The 25,338-nt window shown below is 39.6% G+C and overlaps 1 protein-coding gene across 4 annotated transcripts in view; it reads left to right on the forward strand.

Annotated features, from left to right (window-relative positions):
- Positions 1 to 2,361: 2,361 nt before the first annotated feature.
- The window catches only part of LOC122707969 (dimethylaniline monooxygenase [N-oxide-forming] 2-like), a 34,600-nt gene continuing 11,623 nt past the window's right edge, over positions 2,362 to 25,338 (forward strand). Inside the window, exons 1-4 of one of the 4 annotated variants that reach the window (XM_043924001.1) lie at positions 2,362 to 2,699; positions 6,186 to 6,325; positions 21,086 to 21,274; positions 23,746 to 23,908. In XM_043924001.1, coding sequence (XP_043779936.1) covers positions 6,194 to 6,325; positions 21,086 to 21,274; positions 23,746 to 23,908 — 484 coding nt within the window. In that variant the 5' untranslated portion in view covers positions 2,362 to 2,699; positions 6,186 to 6,193. Of the gene's footprint in view, positions 2,700 to 2,982; positions 4,516 to 6,185; positions 6,326 to 20,644; positions 20,678 to 21,085; positions 21,275 to 23,745; positions 23,909 to 25,338 lie in introns of those variants that run through there. The other 3 variants (XM_043924002.1, XM_043924004.1, XM_043924003.1) reach the window with 3 other exon arrangements.

Raw genomic sequence — 25,338 nt, forward strand, 5'->3', positions numbered from 1 at the left:
TGCAGCTGCTATGGAAAATAGTATGGAGGTTCCTCAAAAAGTTTAAAACGAGAAGTACCGTATGATCCAGCAATCCTACCTCTGGGTATTTGTACAAAAGAATTGAAATCAGGATCTCAAAAAGATATTTGCATTACCAGGTTCACTGCAGCATTATTGACAATAGTCAAGATATGGGAACAACCTAAATGTCCATGGACAGATGAATGAATAAAGAGATGTGGTATATACATACAGTATAATATTATTCAGCTCTTAAAAAAGAAAAGAAATTGTGTGATATGGGACAGCATTAATGAACCTGGAGACATTACTGTAAGTGAAATAAGCCAGTCACAAAAATACAAATCTGTATTATTCTATTTATATGAGGTACTCAAAATAGTTAAATTTATAGAAGGAAACAGTGGAATGGTGCTTGCCAGAGACTAGAGGGAGAGGGAAATGGAGAGTTGTTGTTCAATGGATATAAACTTTCAGTTATGCAAGATGAATAAATTCTGGAGATCTGCTGTTCAATGTAATGCCAAGAGTTAACAATAGTGTATTGTGCATTTCAAAAATTTGTTAAAGATTTGTTAAGAGGGTGTATGGCTTCCCAGCTGGCTCAGTAGTAAAGAATCTGCCTGCCAGTGCAGGAGACTCGGTTTCAATCCCTGGGTTGGGAAGATCCCCTCTAGGAAGAAATGACAACCCACTTAAGTATTCTTGCCTGGAAAATCCCATAGACAAAGAAGCCTAGTAGGCTACAGTCCATGGGGTTACAAAGAGTTGGACACTACTTTGTGACTGAACACAGCACAGCAGCAAGTGGGTATATCTCATGTCAAATATTCTTAACCAAAAACAAACAAAGGTCCATGAGGAAACTTCTGGAGGATGAATGTGTTTATTACCTTGAGCTATGATGGTTTCACAGATGCACGCATATGTCCAAATTCATCAAATTATATACATTAAATATATACAGGGTTTTTTTGTATATCCTAGGCCTCAATAAAACCATTTGCCAAAAATGAGAGGGTAAATATTTAACAAATGGCTGGGGGTGGGGGACATCCCAAATTTGTACTGTTTGCCAGTTTCCATGATGTAAACATCCCCACTGTGAACAATGTCAAGCTATTTTGTCAAGCATTACTATGCGTAATGCCAAGCAATCACTGAACTTGGAAGACATACATATTCCCTTTGTGCATACCAGCTCCAGTACACCACTGGATGAGAACATTTTGGGGAATAACTGGAGATTTTTGAAAGTGGACTGTATATTGGATGATACTGAAGTTATATTGACTTAGATGTGGTAATGATAACGACTCTGTGGGAAAATGCCCTTACTTTTGTGAAATATATGCTGAAATATTCTGATGACATCCTGATGTTTGAAGATGACTTTCAGATGTGTGTGTTTAGGTGTATGTGTGTGTGTCTCTTGGGTACATGTGTGTAGAGAAAGAGAAAGAGAGATGAAGAAAATGCCAATGTGTCAAGAGGTTGCTAGTTGATGAAACGGGTGAGGGATATGTTGATGCACATTAATCAAACTGTTTTTTCAACTTTCCTCTGGGCTTAATATTTTTCAAAATAAAAATTAGTTTGTTGCCAACAGAAGATTTTATACAAAAATTTGAGTTTGTAGTTTCTATTAAAAGGAATCTAAAAACCTTGCAATTTGGGGCTTATGCTCTCAAATAATGCCATTTAGTTAAACCTAATACATGGGGGAAGTGCTTTCCAGTCAGATCTTGTCCAGGCCCTCCTCCCTCATTTAGGTTACCTTCCTGATTCCTGGAATCAGGATTCCTGGCTCATTTGCGCCACTGGGCTAGAAAATGTTAAGTGAGGCTAAGATGGTCTTTGACACTGAATTCCAGGCTCTCAGTGGAAGGTGTTTAGGATTCTATTATTCTATTATTGCCAGTGCTTCTGTAATTATTTCTCTTCTTGTGCCCTAGGCTAACATCTAAAACCAATTTTAAGCTTTTTCAAATATGTGTTACCAGCTCCCTCTGCTGACCTTTTCTGAAAAGACGAAGCTGCTTAAATACCTAATAAGTCCTGAATTTTGAAATCACACTTTTGGGGTTAGGGAACTAACCCTACTTGGGAGAACTTGATGACACAATAGTCACATAATTGGCCTTCTCCTATGGACAGCTCCTATAATAGTTCAAGAGACTAATTCAAGAGTCAGAATTTAGTTAAGCAGAACGCCCGATTCACTGGCGATTGTGGTTTGGGCTGATTTGGCGCCCTCTAAAGGCTACCGTGAGAAGAGCAGTCGCTCACCACGTGCTCCCCTTTAAGTTTAGAGCTCCGTCGGAACTGGGACGTTTAGGAGGGTGGGGGAAAGGGGCAGAAGTCGCTTGTGGCTTTCCAATCCGACAACTCTCTTCTAATTCGTCATTGAGCCCTCCCTCGAGATCACGGAAGTTTCAACTGGTGCCCTACACAACTTTCTTTTCCCTCAGCGAGTATATTTTCAGCTGTCATCAGCATGACAGGAAAAACGGCAGGTTTTTGTTTTAAACCAAGAGCACTTTGATTAAAGTCAGCATTCCTTTATTTTTTATTTTCTTTTAGAGCAAAGAGTTTGCGTTTGGAATTTTGTTTTGTTTTGTTTTAAAGACAAACACTGTCATTGGCTATTGGCTTTGAGAAATAATTTGTAAAAGTACCTGCTCTGTGCCAGCAAGGTAAGTTTCCTGGATTTTTTTTCTTTTAATGGGGAAATGTTTCCAGAAGCTGCTTTCACAGAGGGTAAATATTCCCCTTGGTAAGTGAGTGCACTCCTTAGAGATAAGCGTGATCCTGTCTTTGGAGAGTCTCTTGATTAGGGTTAAGGCAGCAGAATTAGGGCGAAAACCAGGAAGCAAAGGAACTTCTTAAAGAAACAAAGTTATGAAAGGGAGAAGCCACCCGGAAGGAAGATGTGGTGAGAATAACAGAACTGTGGGGCTGTCTGTGATTCCAGGCTCCTTTCTGATTTCATCTTTTGGATGAGATGGAATTGCCTGTCATTGAGAAACACAAAATATTCCACAAGTGTCACATTTGGAAATACGGTAGCAAAGGAAGAACACTGTTAGAGTGATATAATAAGAAATATAAACAGATTGAAGTCCAAACTCATATAAATCATAATCAACTGTATGATTTGCTAATCATCCAAGTCTCTCCATGTCTCAAAAATGACTGCTACATTTTATGGTGTGTCAGATATGGGATAGGGTCTTCTTGTTGTTCAAAATTCCAACTCAGTAGATTAGGGCTTTTTCTATTAAGGAACGAAATATCAGCAACGAAATATCAGCAATGGACCTTACGTTTATAGCACATTCTTACAGTTTGCAAAGAGCTTAGCACACCTGTCCTCCTGACCCATCAGGCCTGCAGTAGTCTCCCCTGCCTTTCAATTTACATCTATTTGGGGCATCAATTATTTGGCACTTGGGTGTTTTTGCTCAGGAAAAACACAGCCCAGTATGTATCTCTAGCTAGGTCTCCAGGCATAGCTAAGCAGCCCAAGAGTGTCTTCAAGCATTTGTACCCAGAGCATGCTGCTATTACAAGACATATTGCCTGATATCATGCGTGTCAGCCTCTGTCTATATAGTGGCATCTTCTTGTGGATAGTCACTGGGTCTGTATTTATTACTGTTTTTTACTCACTGATTCTTAATCATTCTGGGGGCCCCAAAACTTGGCTCAGTATCTGCCCTTAGAGTTACATAGAGTACACGTGTGGAGTGAATTAATTTGCTACCAGTCTATTCACTGCAGCACATTTTGCATTTTAACCAGATCACTTAACAACTATTTCTTTCTTATTATTATTGCAAAAACAGAGCACAGTGAGATCTGCCAATTCCAGACTTCTCCCTCGTGCCCTGGAAATGTATGTGTTCTTATCGGGGGAGGCCATTTGTTTCTGATTAAAAGCTATCTAGACCTTTTACTAGCTATCTAGACCAAAGGAAGCCATGGGTGTGTTTGCCTATGTGTTTCCAAACTTGCTGATGAATTTTATCTGTGTGAGATGTCTTCTCCAGAAAGAAGAGAGGAAAGGAGGGAATAGTTAGGGAGGTGGGAAATGAATTCTGAGTAAATATTTGGTGCTAGGCAGTTTTGTGTAATTATTATCACAGTTTCAGACTCAAACAATCCTTCCATGTGACTGTGTTTCTTATTTGCAAACAGTACATCTTGAAGTGTGTAAGTGGGTTGTTTGGGGGGCACATGGCCCATCAGTTGCAGAGACAGAGTTCAAACCCAGTTTTGCTGCCTCCAGGGTCCATTCTTACTGCAGACTACCCAACTCTTCCAAAATCAAAAAGAGACTCCTAAATAAACCAAAAGTCTCAGGGAGGGAAGAGTGTAAATTTTGTTGTAAATAATGAAGCCAGGCAGGAAGTTCTCAACCTTGCAAAGGGAAGGACGGCAAGTAAGATTTTGAAACAGGCAAGCCTGGAAAAGCCCTCTGATCCTTCCTGCAAGTCCCTCTGGAACCAGGTAAGTCTGAGAGGTCCAAGGGCTCAGAAGTCTTCTTCTGCCCTCTGTAAAGTCACTAACTCCCTTTGTCTTTGTGCCTAGGGGTCCTTTTATTTTTTATTTTCTTCCCAGCGCTTTCCCCTTTCTCACTTGTATTAACCATACCTCTTTATTTTCTATATTTTGATGCTTTGACAGTTAAGGCTTTGCTGATGCCTTAGGGACTGCTGCTCCCTGGCTTAGCCAGCTCCTTGAGGTAGTAAACTTCCCTCCTGGGAGGGTGACTTTTTGAATCCAAACCAACCAATCCAGAGCCCATTTCCCCCAACCATCTCCTTTACTGACACTCTTCTTGTGCCTGGGGGCTCTGATTTGGCTAGAGAGAAACTGCAAAACCCTGAGGATAAACCCCCCACCGCAAACCCACCCAGAAAGCATGGCAGCAAACCTGAGCTCAAATGAGGGAAGAGGCTCAGTAGCAGGAATCTCGGGACACTTCAGACTCTCACCCCAGTGAGATGTGCACATCCAGACTCATACTCAGATATCTAGAGTCTCTCTCGACTCAGCGTCTTACTAGCAGACTGGCTTTAAGTCATGTTCAAAAACTCAGCAGTTACACCTGAGTCCACCTGACACTTCAAAGCCCTCCATGTGACAAACCTGATTCGCTGGAATTAACTTAGTATTAACCCATCTGATAAAAAAAAAAAAAAAAAAAAACAGTATGTTGATACCTGCATAAGCCCAAAACTACAATTTTAAAACCTGATATAAACTGTCATAACACCTTCATGCTTCCTCCAATCTTTCCTGACAAGGGTAACATCCCCATTTCCATGTGATCTCATCTTGGTCTCTAGAATATGCCATATGGATTTCCTTGGGGACTTAGTTCTGTATTACGGTCAGTTAAGCTTTCATTGTTCAAAGTTAAGAACTTCCCCTCAATTCATGTAGTATCTTTTTTGCTACTGGACATGACCCATGACTAGCTACTCTTTAGGACTTTAGATGCTTTGAATAAAAATGAACATTTTTGCTGGTTGCAGTTCCTAGGATTTTAGAAGGGTTAGGTGATAGCAAAGTGTTTTTAATACTGAGGGAATATAAAATCTTAAGGGGATGAAGACCTTTTACTCCTCAATCCAAAGGAAGCACCAGGTGTGTCTATCTGTGTGTTCCCAAATGTTGATAAATTTTATCTGTGTGAGCTGCCTTTTCCAGAAAGAAGAGAGGAAAGGAAGGAGTCGTTAGAGAAGTGGGAAGTGAATGCTAATTAAATATTTGGTGCTAGGTCTTGGCTAAACTAGATAGTAATAAGAGCAAAATTTAACTGAGTACTTACTATGTAGCAGACACACTTCTACAACCTTTCCAACATATCTCAGTCATTTAATTTCAGGACAATGCCTATTTTAGATAGGCATTATTATTTCCACTCTCATTATACTGATGAGAAAACTGAGGCACAGAAAGAATAAACAACTAGCCCAAGATCATACTGTAAATAAATGAATCCAGCATCTAAACTGAAACAGTCTGATTTCAGAGCCTTCATATTTAGCCAAAATATGATTCTGCCTCAGCTCAGAGACAAAAGGAGGGTATCTATATCATTGTGAAAGTTGAATTCTGTGACAAGGGCTCCTTGTCATATAAAGAAGCTCTGCTTAATCTGTATCATACAGAACACAGCATGGCCAAGCGAGTTGCAGTGATCGGAGCTGGTGTGAGTGGCCTGTCCTCCATCAAATGCTGCTTAGATGAAGACCTGGAGCCCATCTGCTTTGAAAGAAGTAGTGACATCGGCGGACTGTGGAAGTTTACTGTGCGTAGTTCATACCCTCCCACCTCCACCAACCATAATCTGGCCATTTGCCTTGTCCCTGCCCACGCACGGTGGCTGTAGTCTATCTGGTGATCGATCATAAAGTGCTTCCCTGGTTGCTCAGTAGTAAAGAATCCGCTTACCAAAGAAAGAGATGAGGGTTCGATCCCTGGGTCAGGGAAGATCCCCCAGAGAAGGAAATGGCAACCCATGCCAGTATCTGCCTGGGAAATCCCATGGACAGAGGAGCCTGATGGGCTGGAGCCTGGTGGACAGTGGAGTCCATGGGGTCTCAAAAGAGATGGACATGACTGAGCACCCACACATGGTGATCATTAAGGGAGCAGCTCATTGCAGCATCACAACTTTGTGTATGGTGTCCTGCTGACCCCATGCAGGATGCAGCCTGATAGGTGATGCACTTGGAGAACTGGCAGGGTAGGGACAAGAGAATTTGGAGGAAAGAGGAAGAAAGAGTTAAGTCTGATACACAAACATAGGATTGGAAGTTACGATGATTTCTGGACCATGAACATTCTAAGACAAAGTAGCAGAGTGTCACGTTAGGTAAGCTGAATCTCATTGGTGAATGTGAAGCAGATGGCACCTTAAGAAGGACAGAAGTTGGCATCAGGGGGTGGAGCCCCAGCCCCAAGGCATTGTTCATGTCTTTTGGAAGAGAATTGGCAAGGGAAAAGGCTAGAATCCAGACCTTGTTAGGTCTAGGGGGTGGTTTTTACATTATCAGAAGAAGAAGAACCCAGGCACTATTTCTCTTCTTAAGAGTGGAATGTGCAGCCTAGGGCATATGCTCGAGGTTCCGCCAGCCAGTAGGTGACTTGAGCATCAGGAAGTAGGGCTGGAAATGGCTAAATGCCATATGAAAGGTTGTTGCTGAGCCGTGAAAGACGCTGAGATTCCTGGCCTTCAGAGGAGAGGAATTCAATCCGTGGCCAGCGACGAGGCTTGATTGCTCAGAGCTTTTGTGTGATAAAGTTTTATTAAAGTATAAAAGAAAGAGAGAAAGCTTCTGACATAGACATCAGAAGGGGGAAGAAAGCGTGTCCCCCTGCTAGTCGTTAGCAGGAAGTTATATAGCTACTAGCACGTTGCTAGTTAGAGAAAGGAAATGTCTCAAAACTCAGAGACTGGCACCAGGCCCCTCACCCACAACATGCATTTTGAGATAACATTGGCACAAGGTGAGTTGTCCCAGGCCATAAAATGATTGGCGTGAATCTTGAAGAAAGGCAGGTTTCCAGGCAAATACATAGTCTCATTAACATAGCTTAAGAGAACATTTGCATGAATAAAACATACTGGCTTGTTCACGTAGGTTCTGAGCCTTAGGCAAACTGACTTGAAGAAAGACAGAGTCTAGGGTAAATATAGTTCATTAACATAACTTAAGAAAAATATTTCCGTAAGAAAAACTGCATTGGTTAGCTCAAGGTTTGAAAAAAGTTAAGTTCAGGTGGAACCAGGTGTTGTCATGGCAACACAGAATTTTAAAGGAAATCTCCTTTCAATTTTGTATAGAGAAAGGGAAAAAATCTGTCACATGTAGTTTGTTTCCTCCTGCCGCTTAAGAGAGAGATAAAAGACGTCTGACATTTACAGCCTATTTCCTCCATTTGGAGACCCCTAGCCTTCCTGCCTGCTACCCTCTCACACATGCCTCTGGCCAGAATTGGTCCTGGTTACTGGGAATATCAGGGTCTTCAGTGGGAATAAAGGGATCTGCCCCTGGTAGGGTATAAGGTGTCAAAAGATGGAGGCCCAAATAGTAAATGCTTCAGGGGGAAGAGAAGAGCAGCATTTAGCAGGAGCTCAGGGCTGGGGAGGTACTTCACACTGGTATGAATGAGGGAAGACTGCATGGAGGAAGTGGCATTTGCCAGTCTTGGATGGATGATGAAGAAAACAGAATAAGCAAATGTATGTAAATGACCACACCTCTAGGATTATAGTGTACTGTGCTGTGCTTAGTCACTCAGTCATGTGCGACTCTTTGTGACCCTATGGACTGTAGCCGGCCAGGCTCCTCTGTCCATGGGGATTCTCCAGTCAAGAATACTGGAGTGGGTTGCCATGCCCTCCTCCAGGGGATCTTTCCAACCCAGGGACCGAACTCAGTTCTCCCACATTGCAGGCAGATTCTTTGCCACCAGGGAAGCCCATAGTGTACTAGGGGAAAAAAAAATTTTTTTCTGGTGTACTGTGGGCCTCATCAAGCCACCAAATGTCAGTATGGAAAAAAATATTCGGTCTGGTTTGTGTACCTTCTGCTATTTGACCCTATGGTTGGCTTGGTTTCCTTCTCCTATTATACAGTGATATAAACTAATTTTAGAAAATAATATTGCTACTGTATAGCACAGAGAACTCTACTCAATGTTCTGTAATGACCTAAATGGGAAGGAAATCAAGAGAAGAATGGGTGTGAGTGTATATATGACTGATTCGGTTTGTTGTGCAGCAGAAACTGACACAACATTGTAAAGCAACTATACTCCAATAAAAAAAAAGTAAAAATAAAAAATAATATTCGTTAAAAGAAAAATACAGGACTTCCCTGGCAGTCCAGTGATTCAGACTTCACACTTCCACTGCAAGGGGCATGGTTTCATTCCCTGGTTGGGAAACTAAGATCCCATATGCCATGAGGCATGGCCAAAAAAAAGAAAAGGAAAAATATAAATTAAATATAATATCAATACTCATGAGCACTAAATAAATTACCACTATTTAAATTTTGATGTAATTTCTTTTAGTCATACACATATTTTTTTTTCCAAAAACGCAATGGTAATATTCATTTTCATTCATTCAAGTATTTGTGATGTCCCTCTCCCAGGACACACAGGGAACAAGATAGACAAGGCCCCAACCCTCCTTAGAATCTAGTGGGGAACAGAAACTGTAAACAGATCTTTGCAATGCAGTGTAATCAATTCTGTGCCCAAAGTACAGGGTACTAGGTTGGGGCAGCAGGTACAACAGCTACCTTGTGAAGATCTATAGGGTTATGGAAAGCTTCTTAGAGAATGTTATGGCAAAGAAAGAGACTTGAAGAAGAAATGGAGATTAGCTTTGAACAAGTTCATTAGTGTCTTTAATATAGGTCTTTTTGTTTTGTTTTTGGGTGGCAAAGACCAAGATTAGACAAGGAGTTGAGGAGTCCAGGAGAAAACAGAGGCTGTCAGTGTGTGATGACCCCTTCATGAAGATTGAAATGAGACAGAGAGAGACATGGTTGTAAGAGGATATTGTTGTAGCCACACATTCCAGGAAACAAATTCACTCAGAAGGACAACACAATAGTGGAGTGCAGTTTATTACACTGGTGGGCCCGAGGCAGAGTCTTCTCTTAGCCAAGGACCCTGACCAGTTTTTGTGAAAACCTTATATACCCTAAGTATATGTGCCCAAACCCACCTCCCCAAATTCCCTGAAACTAGTCTGAACAAAGGAAAAGAAAGATACAAAGTTAACCCATCATCCATATGCCTTAAGCCTAGGTAGTTAACAGTAGACAATTATCAATAGGCCTGTGGTCATACCCCAATAAGCATAATAGAATTTATGATTCTATTCAGTTTCACAGATAATTAGGGTATTCTTTTAGGCATGGAGAGTCTAGGTATGAGCCCTGGGGCTCTTCCATCTGGGGGTCTGGTTTTCCAGCTGGTATGTCGTTTCCATAGATACTGGGCACAGAGCTCAGAGTCCACAGTCCGGCCCAAGATGGAGTCCTGCTTTCAAGATGGAGCCTGTTCTGTTTCCTCCTTCAATATAAGTTGAAAGGGGGGGATTGTTTTGAAATTTTGAGTCTTCAATATTTTAAGTGTGGATGGGAAGGACTCAATAAAGAGAGAGTGATTGAACATATACATAAACAATAACTAGAAAACTTTGTGAGGAATTCCTTAAGCAAAGGCAAGAAGAAGAGGCCCAGAGCCCAAGAGGAGGGAGTAATCATGGCAAGGGAAGAAGAAGATAAGCAAGATGGACCATGGGCCCACGTTCATGGAACTGTTTAAAGACAGTGTTAGTCCTGCAGAGCCCTGTTAAATTTTGTTAGCTTCTTTGTAGTTTGACGAAGATATTATATTTAACAATTCCAACCCCACCAGTGATTTTTGATATCTATAGCAAGGGGATCCAATGCTAAATTTTCCAGAAACTCTTTGGAATTACACATGGAATGCTAGCTGCTGGTGATCTCTGGTCTCTTCCTCCTATCCCCCTCAGCCCACCCCATCAAGTTAACTGTGCTTTTACACAGGAAACTTCTGAAGATGGGATGACTAAATGTCATGCATATTAATGTCATGCATATATAGTTTGGAGCTATAGTTCAAAATATTGTATTACAAGTTTAAAAGTTACTAAGAGGACTTCCCTGGTACGTGGCATGGGTTCAATCCCTGGTGGGAGAACTAAGATCTCACATGCCATGAGATGTGGCCAAAAATAAATAAAGATTGCTAAGAAAGTAAATCTTAAAAGTTCTCATCTCAAGAAAAAAAACTTCATAACTTTTTATCATGACAAATGAGAAATAAGACTTACCGTGGTGAACATTTCACAATGCATACAAATGTCAACCATTATGTCCTACATCTGAAATTAATACAATTTTGTATGCCAATTATGCTTCAATTAATATATATATATATATATATATATATATATATATATATATATATATGATTTGATTAATTCCAGGAAGATGCCTTCTGCCCCAAAATATTTCTCCTGCTATCACATTCCTGATGTCTAAAATTTCAGAATTAGAGATATCATCCTGTGGGATAGAAGAGTTAGGTTAAAATTTGAATTAATTCAGTTCAGTTCAGTCACTCAGTTGTATCCAACTCTTTGCCAACCCCATGGACTGCAGTATGCCAAGCTTCCCTGTCCATCACCAACTCCCGGAGTTTACTCAAACTCATGTCCATCGAGTCGGTGATGCCATCCAACCATCTCATCTTCTGTTGTCCCCTTCTCCTCCGCCTTCAATCTCTTCCAGCATTAGGGTCTTTTCAAACAAGTCAGTTCTTCGCATCAGGTGGCCAAAGTACTGGAGTTTCGGCTTCAGCATCAGTCCTTCCAATGAATATTCAGGACCGATTTCCTTTAGGATGGACTGACTGGATCTCCTTGCTGTCCAAGGGACTCTCAAGAGTCTTCTCCAACACCACAGTTCAAAAGCATCAATTCTTCGGCACTCAGCTTTATAGTCCAAGCCTTATTAGATATAAAATGTTTAAGTATATAGCTCCCTGGCACTTGCAACAATATCACATTTCAAACCTCCCTTAAAACTATACTCAAGAGATAAATATAAACAATTTCTCTACCCAAAGAAAACAGTCTTCACTGAAGAGTGAAACATACAATAAGCAAAATTTCACAGGCCTCCAATGGGATCACGTGAGGGTCTGGATTTCCAGGAGACAGTAGTTTCAAGGAAGGAGCTGCTGAAAATGCTGCTGGAGCCTCCACACCCACTTCCAGCAAAATTTGCCTCTCCACAACTCTACCAATCAGAATCAATGTTAAAATATGTTACTCTTTAACTTCTATAGTTACACACAATTATCCTCACTTAACATATGAAGAGTTTAGGATAAATAACTTGCCCAAGGGAATATAGGTAGTGGGAAAATAATAAAAATGAAAGTCTGAATCAATCACATAAAAATCACTCCCCTCAAAAAATTTATGGTCAATTCAGTTTACACTTTCCCACTATAGCTTGTGCTCACTAGGTTTGAATGCTGCACCTCTCTACTAAAGGTTTAATGTGCACTAGCTTTTTCAGTGGAGAAGGCAATGGCACCCCACTCCAGTACTCTTGCCTAGAAAATCTCATGGACGGAGGAGCCTGGTAGGCTGCAGTCCATGGGCTTGCTAGGAGTCAGACGCGACTAAGTGACTTCGCTTTCACTTTTCACTTTCATGCATTGGAGAAGGAAATGGCAACCCACTCCAGCGTTCTTGCCTGGAGAATCCCAGGGATGGGGGAGCCTGGTGGGCTGCTGTCTATGGGGTCGCATGGAGTCGGACACGACTGAAGTGACTTAGCAGCAGCAGCAGCAGCAGCTTTTTCAGTATTTGCAAAGCTAATGCTATCATTTATATAATTATTTGCATATGAATTATCTCTTTCTATACTCCCAATACATTAGTTTTTATTAATTCTAACTTAAAAGTGAGAAAGCCAAAGTAAGTGATTTGCCTATAGTAACTAATAAGTGGTAGATGATAATAAGGTGACATAATAAGATGTCTTAGAACCAGCCACAATATTATATATGCTTACCCTCATGCTTCATCTCACATAATTCTAAAGATGAATACTAAACTTGGGATCAATTAAAACCCCTGTGTGTTTTTCATCTGAATTATTGATGACTTGGGTCACTATTATCCTATCTTTGTAAAAACTAATTTTTTAATCTTTTTTTTTATTCACTTCAATTTTTTAATCTTAATTACAGGATTTCACATTTGTGCATGTTAGACATTATTTAGTTGGTTTTATTCTTAGTCAAAGAGTGTTTATATGAAGTTTCAATCTTCTGTTAAGTTTTCTATGTTGAATAATATTAGAATATTTACTCACACCATATAAAAAATTAAACTCAAAATGGATTAAAGACCTAAATATAAGACCTGAAACCATAAAACTCCCAAAAAAGAACATAGGCAGAACACTCTTTGATATAAATTATAGCATATTTTTTTATTTGTCTAAGGCAAAGAAAACAAAAGCAAAAATAAACAAATGAGACCTAATAAAACTTCAAGGCTTTTGCACAAAATGAAAAGATGATCTACTGAATGGGAGAAAATAATTGCAAATGATATGGCTGATAAGGGGTTAATATTCAAAATATATAAACAGCTCACACAACTCAGTATCAAAAAAAGAAGCAACACAATTTAAAAATGGGCATAAGACTTGAATAAATATTTCTCTAAAGAAGACACACAGATGGCCTACAGGCATATGAAAAGATGTTTAACGCTGCTAATCAGAGAAATGCAAATTAAAACCATAATGAGATATTACCTCATACCAGGGTGGCTATTATCAAAAAGACCACAAATAAGAAATGTTGGCAAGAATGTAGAACAAAGCTAACCCTTGTATACTGTTGGCCGGAATGTGTATTAGTACAGTCACTGTGGAAAACAGTATGGAATTTCCTCAAAAAATTAAAAATAGAATTACTATGCAAAGCAGCAATTTCACTGCTGGGTATATATCCAAAAGCACAAATTCAAAAAGATACATGCACCCCAATGTTTATAACTGCCAAAATATGGAAGCAAATGAAATGTCCATCAACAGATGAATGGATAAAGATATGGCAGTATACATAATGGAATACTACTCAGCCATAGAAAATAATGAAATTCTGGCACTTGCAACAACCTGGATGGACTAGATAGTATTATACTTAGTGAAACAAGTCAGAGTGTGTGTAACCTGAAAAATAAGACAAAGGAATGTATATAACAAAACAGAAACAGACACAGATACAGAGAACAAACTAATGGTTACCAGCGGGGAGAGGCAAGAGAGGAGGGGCAAGTTAGGAGTATGGGACTAAGAGCTACCGTGTATAAAATAAATAAGCTAAGCAACAAGGATATATTGTACAGCACAGGGAAATATAGCCATTATTTTGTAATAAGTTCTAATGGAGTACAGTCTATAAAAACACTGAATCACTCTCTGTACACCTGAAAGCAATATCATATTGTCAATCACCGATACCTCACTTTCTTAAGTGTTTATTTGAAGCTTCAATCCTGTGTCTAGTTTCTATGCCTCCATACTTCGGGTATATACAAATTTGATCATCTGTATTTGTCTCCATCAAATTTACTGATTTAAATGTTGATAATAGATGAGACTGTGAAGTAGACACCTGGGAAATCACCAAATGGAATTTCCCATATGGTGCTATTTTCACACTGACCAAAACATGTACTTTCTTTATTCTATGCCTCACAGCCTCTCTTCTGTTTCAATTGGCATGTTTTTTTTTTTTTTAACAGCACATTATGTTCATTTTAACATTAGACAGAACTAGCTTAGAACAAAGAGCCATTTCCTTCCCTGAAAAGATAACCGCCTTACCCTTGTTTTACTTTCGGAAGTTCTCTGTGATAAATGTATCACAGCATTATCCAATATATGTTTTTGTACACTGTTGTCCATTTAATAGAACCAAATTTAACATGTTAGATATTTGTAACTCTCCAGGAAAGCAAATATGAAGTACTATGATTCTTAAGCCTCTTTACCAGCTGTTTAAGATATATTTTGATTGGTGGTTTAGTCGCTCAGTCGTGTCTGACTCCTGTGACGTCATGGACTGTAGCCTGCCAGGCTCCTCTGTCTGTGGGATTCTCCAGGCAAGAACATTGGAGTGGGTTGCCATTTCCTTCTCCAAGGGATCTTCCCGACCCAGGAATCGAACCTGGGTCTCCTGCACTGCAGGTAGATTCTTTACCAACTGAGCTACAGAGGAAAGCCCTAATTTTGATTAGTTTTCCATAATTTTTTTTTTAAAGAAGTAATGTTTACATGTATCAGTTCAGTTCAGTTCAGTTGCTCAGTCGTGTCTGACTCTTTGCGACCCCATGAATTGTAACACGCCAGGCCTCCCTGTCCATCACCAACTCCCAGAGTTTACTCAAACTCATGCCCATCGAGTTGGTGATGCCATCCAGCCATCTCATCCTCTGTTGTCCCCTTCTCCTCCTGCCCCCAGTCCCTCCCAGCATCAGGGTCTTTTTCAATGAGTCAACTCTTCAGGTGAGGTCGCCAAAGTACTGGAGTTTCAGCTTCAGCATCGGTCCTTCCAGTGAACACCCAGGACTGATCTCCTTTAGGATGGACTGGTTGGATCTCCTTGCAGTCCAAGGGACTCTCAAGAGTCTTCTCCAACACCACAGTTCAAATGTATAGAATAAAGTTTGTAACATAATATTAGCAAAATCATAACATTTGCATGCATGAAACAAAACAAAATTTATAGCATACTATCAGCAAAACCATTTACTTGTTCCCATTACACTACTATTTTAATGTATCATTTAGCAGTATCTTAGTATCATTAAGCCCTATTTACAATGAGGGAAAAATGCTCTGGTTAACATGACTTCTTTCACTCATTCAACAAACATATTACCTGGTTGCATAATATGTACCAGGCATATACTAGGTACTAAAAAGACACAAGTGTACAGTCCCTGCCATCAAAGGGCTCAGTTTTCGGAAGGGGGGTGTGGCGGGAACTAAAGAAAATTCAGAGTGCAGATTTATAAGAGCTGAAACACTGAGTGTTATGGAAAGCACAGACTCTCACTCAGCAGAAGGGTATGATACTTTTATTTGTCTTGACAATAAGCAGAGATCAGATATGTGAAAATCCATCTAGGCTAAGCAAATGGCATATGCAAAGGTGTGGAGGTTTGTGAAACTTGATATACTTAGAGAATAGAAAGTCACGTAATGTGGCTGGAAAGAAGGATGCAGGTGGCTGAGCAATAACTGATGAGGCTGGAGAGAAGAGCCAGGGTCTCACCATGAGCACCTTGTGTCCCATGCCCATGAGTGTACCATTTACCCTGAAATCAGTCAAGACAGTGGGCAGTATCTGAGTCAACGAGTTTAACCAGGGGGCTCTTTCAGTGATCAAGGGCAGAAAGGAGAGAGGCCCAAAGGAGAGAGGGCAGAATGCAATGACACGCTAATAAAGGGTGTGTCTCCCAGTGTTCATTGTGCATAAGAGTCAGCTGGGGAGCACTTCTAAAATACAGATGTCTGGGGAGCACTTCTAAAATACAGATGTCTGGGCCCAAACCAGACCTATTCACCCTTTTAATACTTTTCAACGATCCCCTGAATTCTTCTACTGGAATCAGTCCATAGATTAGCATTTGAGAAAGACAGTTTTGCCTCTATCTGTAGGACAAGGACCCACATGAGAAAAGACTCTAAAAAAGAGTGGATATGTAAGTATAACTGATTCACTTTGCTGTACTGCAGAAAGTAACAACATTGTAAATCAACTATAAGCCAATAAAAAATTAAAATTTTTAAAATAAAAATAAGATTCTAAAATAATTAAAATAAAATGTTAAAATAATTAAAATAAAAATATTCTTAATGGTAATAATTTAAAGTTTCAATTATACTTATTACAAGTATATTACAAGAGCAGATAAAATCCACTTCTAAAAGACTGAAAATAGGGAATGTTAGGATATTTTCAAAAAAATAAATTTTATTTCCAAACTGCTTAGAATAACTAGCGATGAGAATAAACTACGGATTGCTAGAAGTCAATATAATTACATTTCATAACAAAAAACAATTTACAAGATTTTGTATTTACATTTTTAATAAGTGAATCTATTTTTGCTTTGCAAGCTTGCTCCTTCTAGTAGATTAAATATTAGCTTTATAATCTTTCTTAATCTTAATTTAGTTTTTATATCCTTTTCATCTCTAAGGAATAAAAGATAAACTTCAATCCAGCCTATAATAAAAGATCATAAATTCTTTTTTTTTTAAGATCATAAATTCTAAATAAGTGTTGTCTGAACTAACTTGGTTTTGCTACATAATCTTCTGACTTGCAAAAAATTTATATTAAGAAAAATGCTTACCATATGATCAGTTACCTTAAACAAGTAAATTGTCACTAATTCTATTTGTTAGGAAATTCAGGCTATTAATCTGTATTTGTGCTTAGCTCATTTTTAGGCAGTACTTGTATTTTAAGTAAATATATGAGTTAAATTTATCTGTTTTGAAAGTCATGTCTCCTGTCCTTGCCTTAGTGAGAACAAAGCCTCTCATCTTATTTCTCGACTTTCCATCCCCAAAGCCCAAACTGATTTTAATTCAATGTGATAATAAGCTCCATGAAGATAGAAAACTGTGTGTCCTGGTTACACTTTACCCCTAACTCCAAGCTCAGGGCCTAAACAGGAGATATAGTTGATAGACATTTATTTATTTACTTATTTATTAATAAGAATCATCTTCCCTTTATAACCCCAGGAAAACTCAATTTTACCCAGATTTATCTAAACGTATAGCCATCTACTTCAGCCAGTATAGGAAGAAGCGCACATGGACAGAAAGCATTTTTTAATAGTTGTCTACCAATCAACCTAAGTATAAAGATCATTACTTGATGTTCAGTAAAAGAATTTTGATGTCATCATCAGTTGTGTCAAATTACACAAGTAAAACCCCCAAAGGAGAGTCTTGCCCTGGCTCTGGAACTACTATAGGGGCTCAGACATCAGAACCCCTGATGAGAACATCAGTTCTCATCACTCAAAATTCCCTTAAAATGACCTGACAGAGGAGCCAACCACATGTTAAAGCCAATTTAAAGCACTTGTAAAAACTAATATGTTAGCTCTACTGTAACAGTCCATTTAATAAAATGGACAGAATACTGTCTCAAAACTATGACTGGTTCAGTAAGACTGGCTCTAATGGCCAGTAGTAACGCAAGAGAGGCAAACGTGAATGGAGCATTTATTTAAAGTCAGGCATTGTGCTAAGCATTTTATCTAATCTCATCAAAGCCTCATGACAACTGACTAATGGAACAATTGATGAACTTCATTTTACAGGAGAAAAGGAGGAATCTGACTTATGTAACTTGTGTATGCTCTGTGCATATACTACACCATTTTATATAATGGACTTGAGTATCCTTGGATGTGGGTATCCACAGATGGTCCTGGAACTAATCCCCTACGAATACTAAGGGATGACTGTATTAAGCAATTTGAAGCTAGTGTTTGAAAACAAAAATACCATGATTTATTCATCCAAAGTTCAGATTATATCCTTGTATATGAGACAGAAAGCACTTCATATTTGAATACAAACTTCCTTTGCCTTCTGTACATACATACAGTTAATAATAAGACCACACCAAATTAATCACCTAGAAAGCTAGTATACCCTAACATGACTAGTTTTTATCAAGCCACTTAAAACTCTAACAAAGCTATCATCTGCACCTCAATTACAGACTAGGAAAGATAAACAATCTGCTCGTGGGAAAAAAGGCATCTGACTCTTGGCCTATGGTAGGCATGAGTGAATGAATGAATGAGGAAGAGAGTGCAATGTATGAGGGAGAAGGATCTTTACAAACTCGGACTTTTTATTGGTCTTAAACGTGTTCTGAGAGCAAACATCATTTTAAACTTGGAAAGTCATGTTAGTACCGATAATCTCTGAAATTTGGACACAGTGAAGCCCAAAACATATAAAGAGCTTTGCTGATAAAAGAGGAAAGATCCCACAGTTTAATCTTTAACTCTTTGAAATAAAGTATAGCCTCTTGTAAAGGAACTATCAGAAAATTCAGATGTGATAGATGATAGCGAGTGTTTGTATCAGTTGCTGTGGTGTCAGAGCAGCTGCCTGGATACCTTTATCCTGTGGTGAACAGTGAGGTGTCACTGACAACTTTGCTGAAGCTTATAGCTTCCTCTGTAACTACGGACAATAACAATACTATTGAGCACCTAGCACATCCCTAGTTTACAAATGACAGGACCGAAGCTCAGAGGCACTGACTGGTCCAGGCTCACATAGCCTGAAAGAGATGAATTCAAACCTGTGTCTAACTCAAAGCCCAGGCTCCTTCTGCTAGTCCAGGTTGCCTCTTTCTGTGTTACAGAAATCTAAGGAGGCTTGATCTAAAGATCTGGCAGGAAAGTAATGATTTTCTATGAGTAATGGTAAGAAAGCAATGTATACAACTGATTTATTACAATGGTGGAATTAGAGTTGGATATTTACTGTTCTTTACTATTCTGCAGAGGAGATTTTAATGCCATTTATGTAAGATTAGATAATTTATTACAATTAATTCATGAGTTCTTGTAATCTTTCCATTTTTATTTTTATACCCCCCCTGGTGCTGAGTCATAATATGCTGGATTATACTTAGTCTCTGCCTGTGCATAAGCATCTGTTGAGGAGTTCTTGGGTGGCATTATTTACATTTTCTTATAAAGCCTGTTTGATAACATGCTGACTTCACAGACATTGAATCACCATACTTGGCTCTTGCATGATTTAACATTAAATCATTACGCAGAGCACTTCTTGTAGAGGAAATTATAAACTCAGCCATAGCATGTGCTGTCTCCTGAATTATAAAAGCATACTCAACAACACTCAAAATCAAACTTAAGGTTTGATTGGGGAATCTAAAAAAAAAAATGATACAAATGAACTTACTTACAAAACAGAAAGAGACTCACAGACTTAGAGAACGAACTTATGGTTGCCAGGGGCAGGTGGGGAAAGGATAGTTAGGGAGTTTGGGACGGTCATGTACACACTGCTATATTTAAAATGAATAACCAACAAGGATCTATAGTGTAGCACATGGAACTCAATGGTATGTGGCAGCCTGGGTGGGAGGGGGGTTTGAGGGAGAATGGATATCTTTGTATGTATGACTGAGCCCCTGCGCTGTTCACCTCAAACTATTACAACATGATTAATCAGCTATACCCCAATACAAAATAAAAAGTTCAAAAGGAAAAAAATATACTTGATTAGCATTAAATCTACTTACTTGGGACTTCCCTGGTGGTCTAGGGGTTAAGAATCCACCTTCCAATGCAGGGGATGTAGGTTCGATCCCAGTGGGGGAACTAAGATCCCACATGCTACAGGGCAACTAAGCCCCCGACACAACTAGAGAAAGCCCACGCACTACAACAAAAACCCAGTGCACCCAGAAACAAAAAAATACTACTTACTATTATCACTTGAGGAAGGTTGACTCACATAAAGCATAAGATAAAGGTGAGGGGATTCAAATTAAGATGTGAAAACTTCCTGCTCCCCAAAGTACTCATTTTAACTGAAATTCTCCATTATAGTCTCTGACCAGTGACGCAGAGTTTATTGGTTCCTAAAGATGTGGAAGACCGGTGTAGTCTCCCCAGGGGAAATTTTGGAAGGGGGCTGATTGTCACAATCAGTTCAGTTCAGTCACTCAGTCATGTCTGACTCTGCGACCCCATGGACTGCAGCACACCAGGCCTCCCTGTCCATCGCCAACTCCCGGAGTTTACTCAAATTTATGTCATTGAGTCAGTGATGCCATCCAACCATCTCATCCTCTGCCATCCTCTTCTCCTCCTGCCTTCAATCTCTCCCAGCATCAGGTTCTTTTCCAGTGAGTCATTTCTTCACATCAGGTGGCCAAAGTATTGGGAGTTTCAGCTTCAGCATCAGTTGTCACAATGACTGACACTAAACAGGTAATAGGAAGCTAATTATTGATGCATTCTTTAGCAACATAAGAATGGCACATACACAGCTCCTCATCCACCAGACATTTCAGTCATACTGCAGCAATGAAAGGGGCTTCCCAGTTGGCTCCGTGGTAAAGAATCCACCTGCCAAGTAGGAGAGGTAGGTTCAATCCCTGGGTTGGGAAGATCCCCTGAAGAAGAAAATGGCGACCCACTCTAGTATTCTCACCTGGGAAATCCCATAGACAGAGGAGCCTGGCCAGTTACAGTCCATGGGGTCACAAGAGAGTTGAACATGACTAAACAACAACAGCAATGAAAGAGCTTCACATCATGCAGGGGTTAGATGTGGAAGGTGAGTAGGAAATCAAGGGATTTCTTTAATACCTTATTACCACTCCTTTATTTCATTAGGAAAATGTTGACGATGGCCGAGCAAGCATCTATCAATCCGTCGTCACCAACACCAGCAAAGAAATGTCCTGTTTCAGTGACTTTCCAATGCCTGACGATTTTCCAAACTTCCTGCACAATTCTAAAGTCCTGGAATATTTCAGAATCTTTGCCAAGAAGTTTGATCTACTAAAGTATATTCAGTTCCAGGTATTGTATTTGGGGTAGGGGGGAGGGAAACAGCACGATAGAAAACTCGAAAAGTAATGTCATTACCCGTGATATTATAGGCTATATGCATAAACAGAAGAAAGACATTTGTCAAAATTAAGGCTTGAATGATATTGACAGTGAAACTGCATTTAAATTAGTATCTGTAACCACTGAAGACGACTAGCCTCATTTCCTTTGAAAGGGTATATGAAAACAAAAGTTATGTTGTTTTATTTTCTTACCTTCTCCATAGAAATGGATTATCTTAGAAAATGGATTAGATAAACCCACAGCTCCCCATTCATCTCAGAACACTATAGAGACCACTCTTGTTAATTTTTGATGCATTCTTTAGCAACATAAGAATGGCCAGATAATTCTGAAATGCAATTATAACTACCTTTCCCTTGTTTTCTCAAAAAAAATAATCAACAAGAAAAAACCAATATCCTCATTAAACATCCTAAATTTGTATCAATAACCTACACTCTGAAAACCAGTAACTGTGTCTAGGAAATAAATTATAGCACTGAATAAATATTAGTAGAACTTATTTTTTAATACATTTCATTTTCTCAGTAATTTTAGTTTTACTATAGATTTGTGTTACATTAATTTGGAATAATTGATTTAGTGGACATAAACATATGCAAATACCATGAAACTATTTCAGTCTATCTAATGTAGAGTTCCTCCAGTTTCTTCTTCTTTTGTTTATCATTTTACTGATGTTGTTTTCTGGAGATTGGAGAGGGCTTAAGAAAACTCACTCCCATTTATTGATCTCTGAATTGGTATAAGCCATAAGATGCAAGAACTCAATTCAAACTATAAAAGGACATGTCCAGACTAAGTTCAGTATCAATACAGTGACCTCCCAGGAATGGGAAACCGCCAGGTTGCCTGAGAAGGAGTGAACTGGTTCAGGGCAGTTACATTTCTAATAACCTCCCCAGTGACAGTGAAGATTGGTCCTCGAACTACATTTTGAATAGTCAAGAATCCAGAGTACTTTAGTGAATATACCATGCTTAACTTCAAATTTGAAATCTTTCAACTGAAAATACCCAGACATTTTGTAGCCTTTTCACAACATTCCACATACATTTTTTAAAACTGTAAAAGCTTCAAAATTGCCAACACAGCATTTTGAAAAATATCTGAAATTTTCAAAAGCATGTATAAGGGGCTCAAACACTTGCCAGCAAGAAGGAAGCATACCATTCACCTGAAAAGCTTCACTTCCTTTGACATTGCTTCTTAAATACATCAAACACAACATTTATGTACCTTTTTAAAAATCCATAAACCTCCACACAGCAAACAACATTTACAAAAAATCAATAAACCAGTAAATTGTTTAATCCAAATGAGAGTATGAAATGTATTGCTAGCAAGACATTTTAAAAATAATAAATATGACAAGCCACAAATACTGAGCCCACATGCTGTAACTACTGAAGCCCACGCTTCTAGAGCCTCTGCTCTGCGGAGAAGCCCACACACTACATCTTTAAAAAAAAAAAATGAGTGGATATGAATAGACAATTCACAAAGGAAGAAATGTTGTGCAAACGTAACAATGAATGTTACCAAAAAAATTCGCACTCACTAGTAAACAACAATATGCAAAATAAAGGATATGATGCAGACTTCTTTGGTGGCACAGTGGATAAGAATCCCTCTGCCAATGCAGGGGACACAGGTTTGATCCCTGGTCCGAGATGATTCCATATGCCACGGAGCACCTAAGCCCATCCACCACAATTATTGAGCCTGTGTGTTGCAAATACTGAGCCTGTGTGCCGTAACTACTGAAGCTCTCATGTCCTAAAGACCATCTTCAGCAACAAGAGAAGCCACCTCAACATGAAGCCCATGCACCACAATAAAGAGTAGCCCCCACTCTGCAATGAGGGAAAGCCCGCAAGTAGCAATGAAGACCCAGCACAACCAAACTTTAAATTAATTTTTTTTAAAAAAAGCACATGATGCCTTTAATAAAATAAATAGGAATAACTCACCATTCATGGAGTGCTGTCATTGTGCCAGGCGCTATGCATGGAATATATTCTCTAACACAGAGTCTGCACAGAGGTCAACACAAAAGTTTTGTGATAAATGCTGATTGTGTGATCACTTGAATGATGAACACGTATTTTGTATCTTGCCCAGACTTTTGCCATGATTTTCTAAGTCTCTCTCCTTATTCAGAGAGACTTAACGCTGGTTCCCACTGCTGAGTCAGGCCTCTCACACAAAGCAGTACATCCTTGGGAGCATGTGCCAAGGAAGAAGCAGCAGGGCGCACTTAGCAGTCTTTGCCTTAAGTGGCTTGAAATGGCTTCAAATGGAATCTCAATGGAGCCAGACATTGCACTCTACCCTTACCCACTCCCAGGCACTGGACAAGGCCCCTTTTATGCCAGAGTAATTCTCAATGATGCCTTCTCTGTGTTTGATTCCAGACAACCGTCCTCAGTGTGAAAAAACACCCGGATTTTGCAACCTCTGGCCAGTGGGTGGTTGTTACTGAGAACAACGGTAAGGAGCAAAGCACTGTCTTTGACGGAGTCATGATCTGCAGCGGCCATCACGTCTTCCCTCATCTCCCACTGGAGTCATTTCCAGGTGAGGCCTGTGCAGAGCCCCGGCTTTTGGGAGCAGGTGTCCAGCTACTTAATGTTCAGGCTAGATTGACAGCAAAACTGGCTAGCTACTGCAACTCAGCATAATATTAAAATCAGGATAGAGCCAGAAAGATGAAAGATTCCAAATACCATCTTTGTTTCTTTTGAGCCCTCCGGGTCTTCATCATCAGAGTGCAGCCAAAGTTCAGCCTTCCCCAAAGTGACTAAATGTTACTCAGAATTTCAGAGAATTTTCACCCATCTTGGTTTTCTGTTGGAGAGATCCTTTCAGCCATGTACCTTACCTTACGACAGGGAAGCCTGGGGTGCTGCAGTCCATGGGGTTGCAAAGAGTCGGACAGGACTGAAGGGCTGAACAATAACAAAAGCTTACCCTGACCTTTTTCTATCCTGCCAAACACCTGTGACTTTGTTTCATTTTGGGGACTTCCACAGAGCCATGCCCACAGCCAGGGTTACTGGGGGTAGTTTCTGGACATCAGTACTCCAATAGGATAGTGATGGATGCCGGAAGTGCAGGGGAGGATGGCTCCTCCCAGGCCCCTCCGTAAGACAGCACACTTCCTTCCCAAGGCCTTTAGGAAAACATTTAATAGGGTGGTTCAGTCCAAGCCCCACATTATTCAAACCGCCTGAGGAGTTTTTAAAGTTCAAATGACCTTCAAAGATTCAATCGGTCTAGGGTAGGCCTAGGTCAATTACTTGTTCAAGTGATTTCAATATGCAAGCTGGACTGAGGCTTCCTGATCTAAAGCAATGAAACTTTCCAACAGAATCACCTAGAGGACTTTTAAAACCACAACTTTCTAGGCTCCACCCCTAGCATTTCCAGCTCTGTAGATCTAGGCTGAGAATTTGCATCTTTAACAAGTTCTCTGGGGATGCCAATACTGCTGGCCAAGGGACCAACACTTTGAGAACTCATATGATCTAAAGGAGAAGGAAATAGCAACCACTCCAGTGTTCTTACCTGGAAAATTCCATGGACAGAGGAGCCTGGCAGACTACAGTCCATGGAGCTGCAAAGAGTCTTATGCAACTGAGCACATGATCTAAAGGCTCTTTCAAGCAGCCCATCATCAAAGACAAATACTTTAATAAGGCCATGTTTTCCTGGGAAAAGACACAGATGTTTATCTTCAGAAAGGCCTGTCCATGGAAGCAATCTAGATGTCCATCGACAGATGAATGGATAAAGAAGCTGTGGCACATTCATACAAGGGCATATTTCTCAGCCATTAAAGTGAACACATTTGAGTCAGTTCTAATGAGGTGGATGAACTTAGAGCCTATTATACAGAGTGAAGTCAGAAAGAGAAAAACAAATATATAGTATATTAATACATATACATGGAATCTAGAAAGATGATACTGATGAACTCTATTTTCAGGGCAGCAATGGAGACATAG

The sequence above is a fragment of the Cervus elaphus genome, chromosome 14, assembly GCF_910594005.1.
Source record: "Cervus elaphus chromosome 14, mCerEla1.1, whole genome shotgun sequence".
NCBI classification, from domain to species: Eukaryota; Metazoa; Chordata; class Mammalia; order Artiodactyla; family Cervidae; genus Cervus; species Cervus elaphus.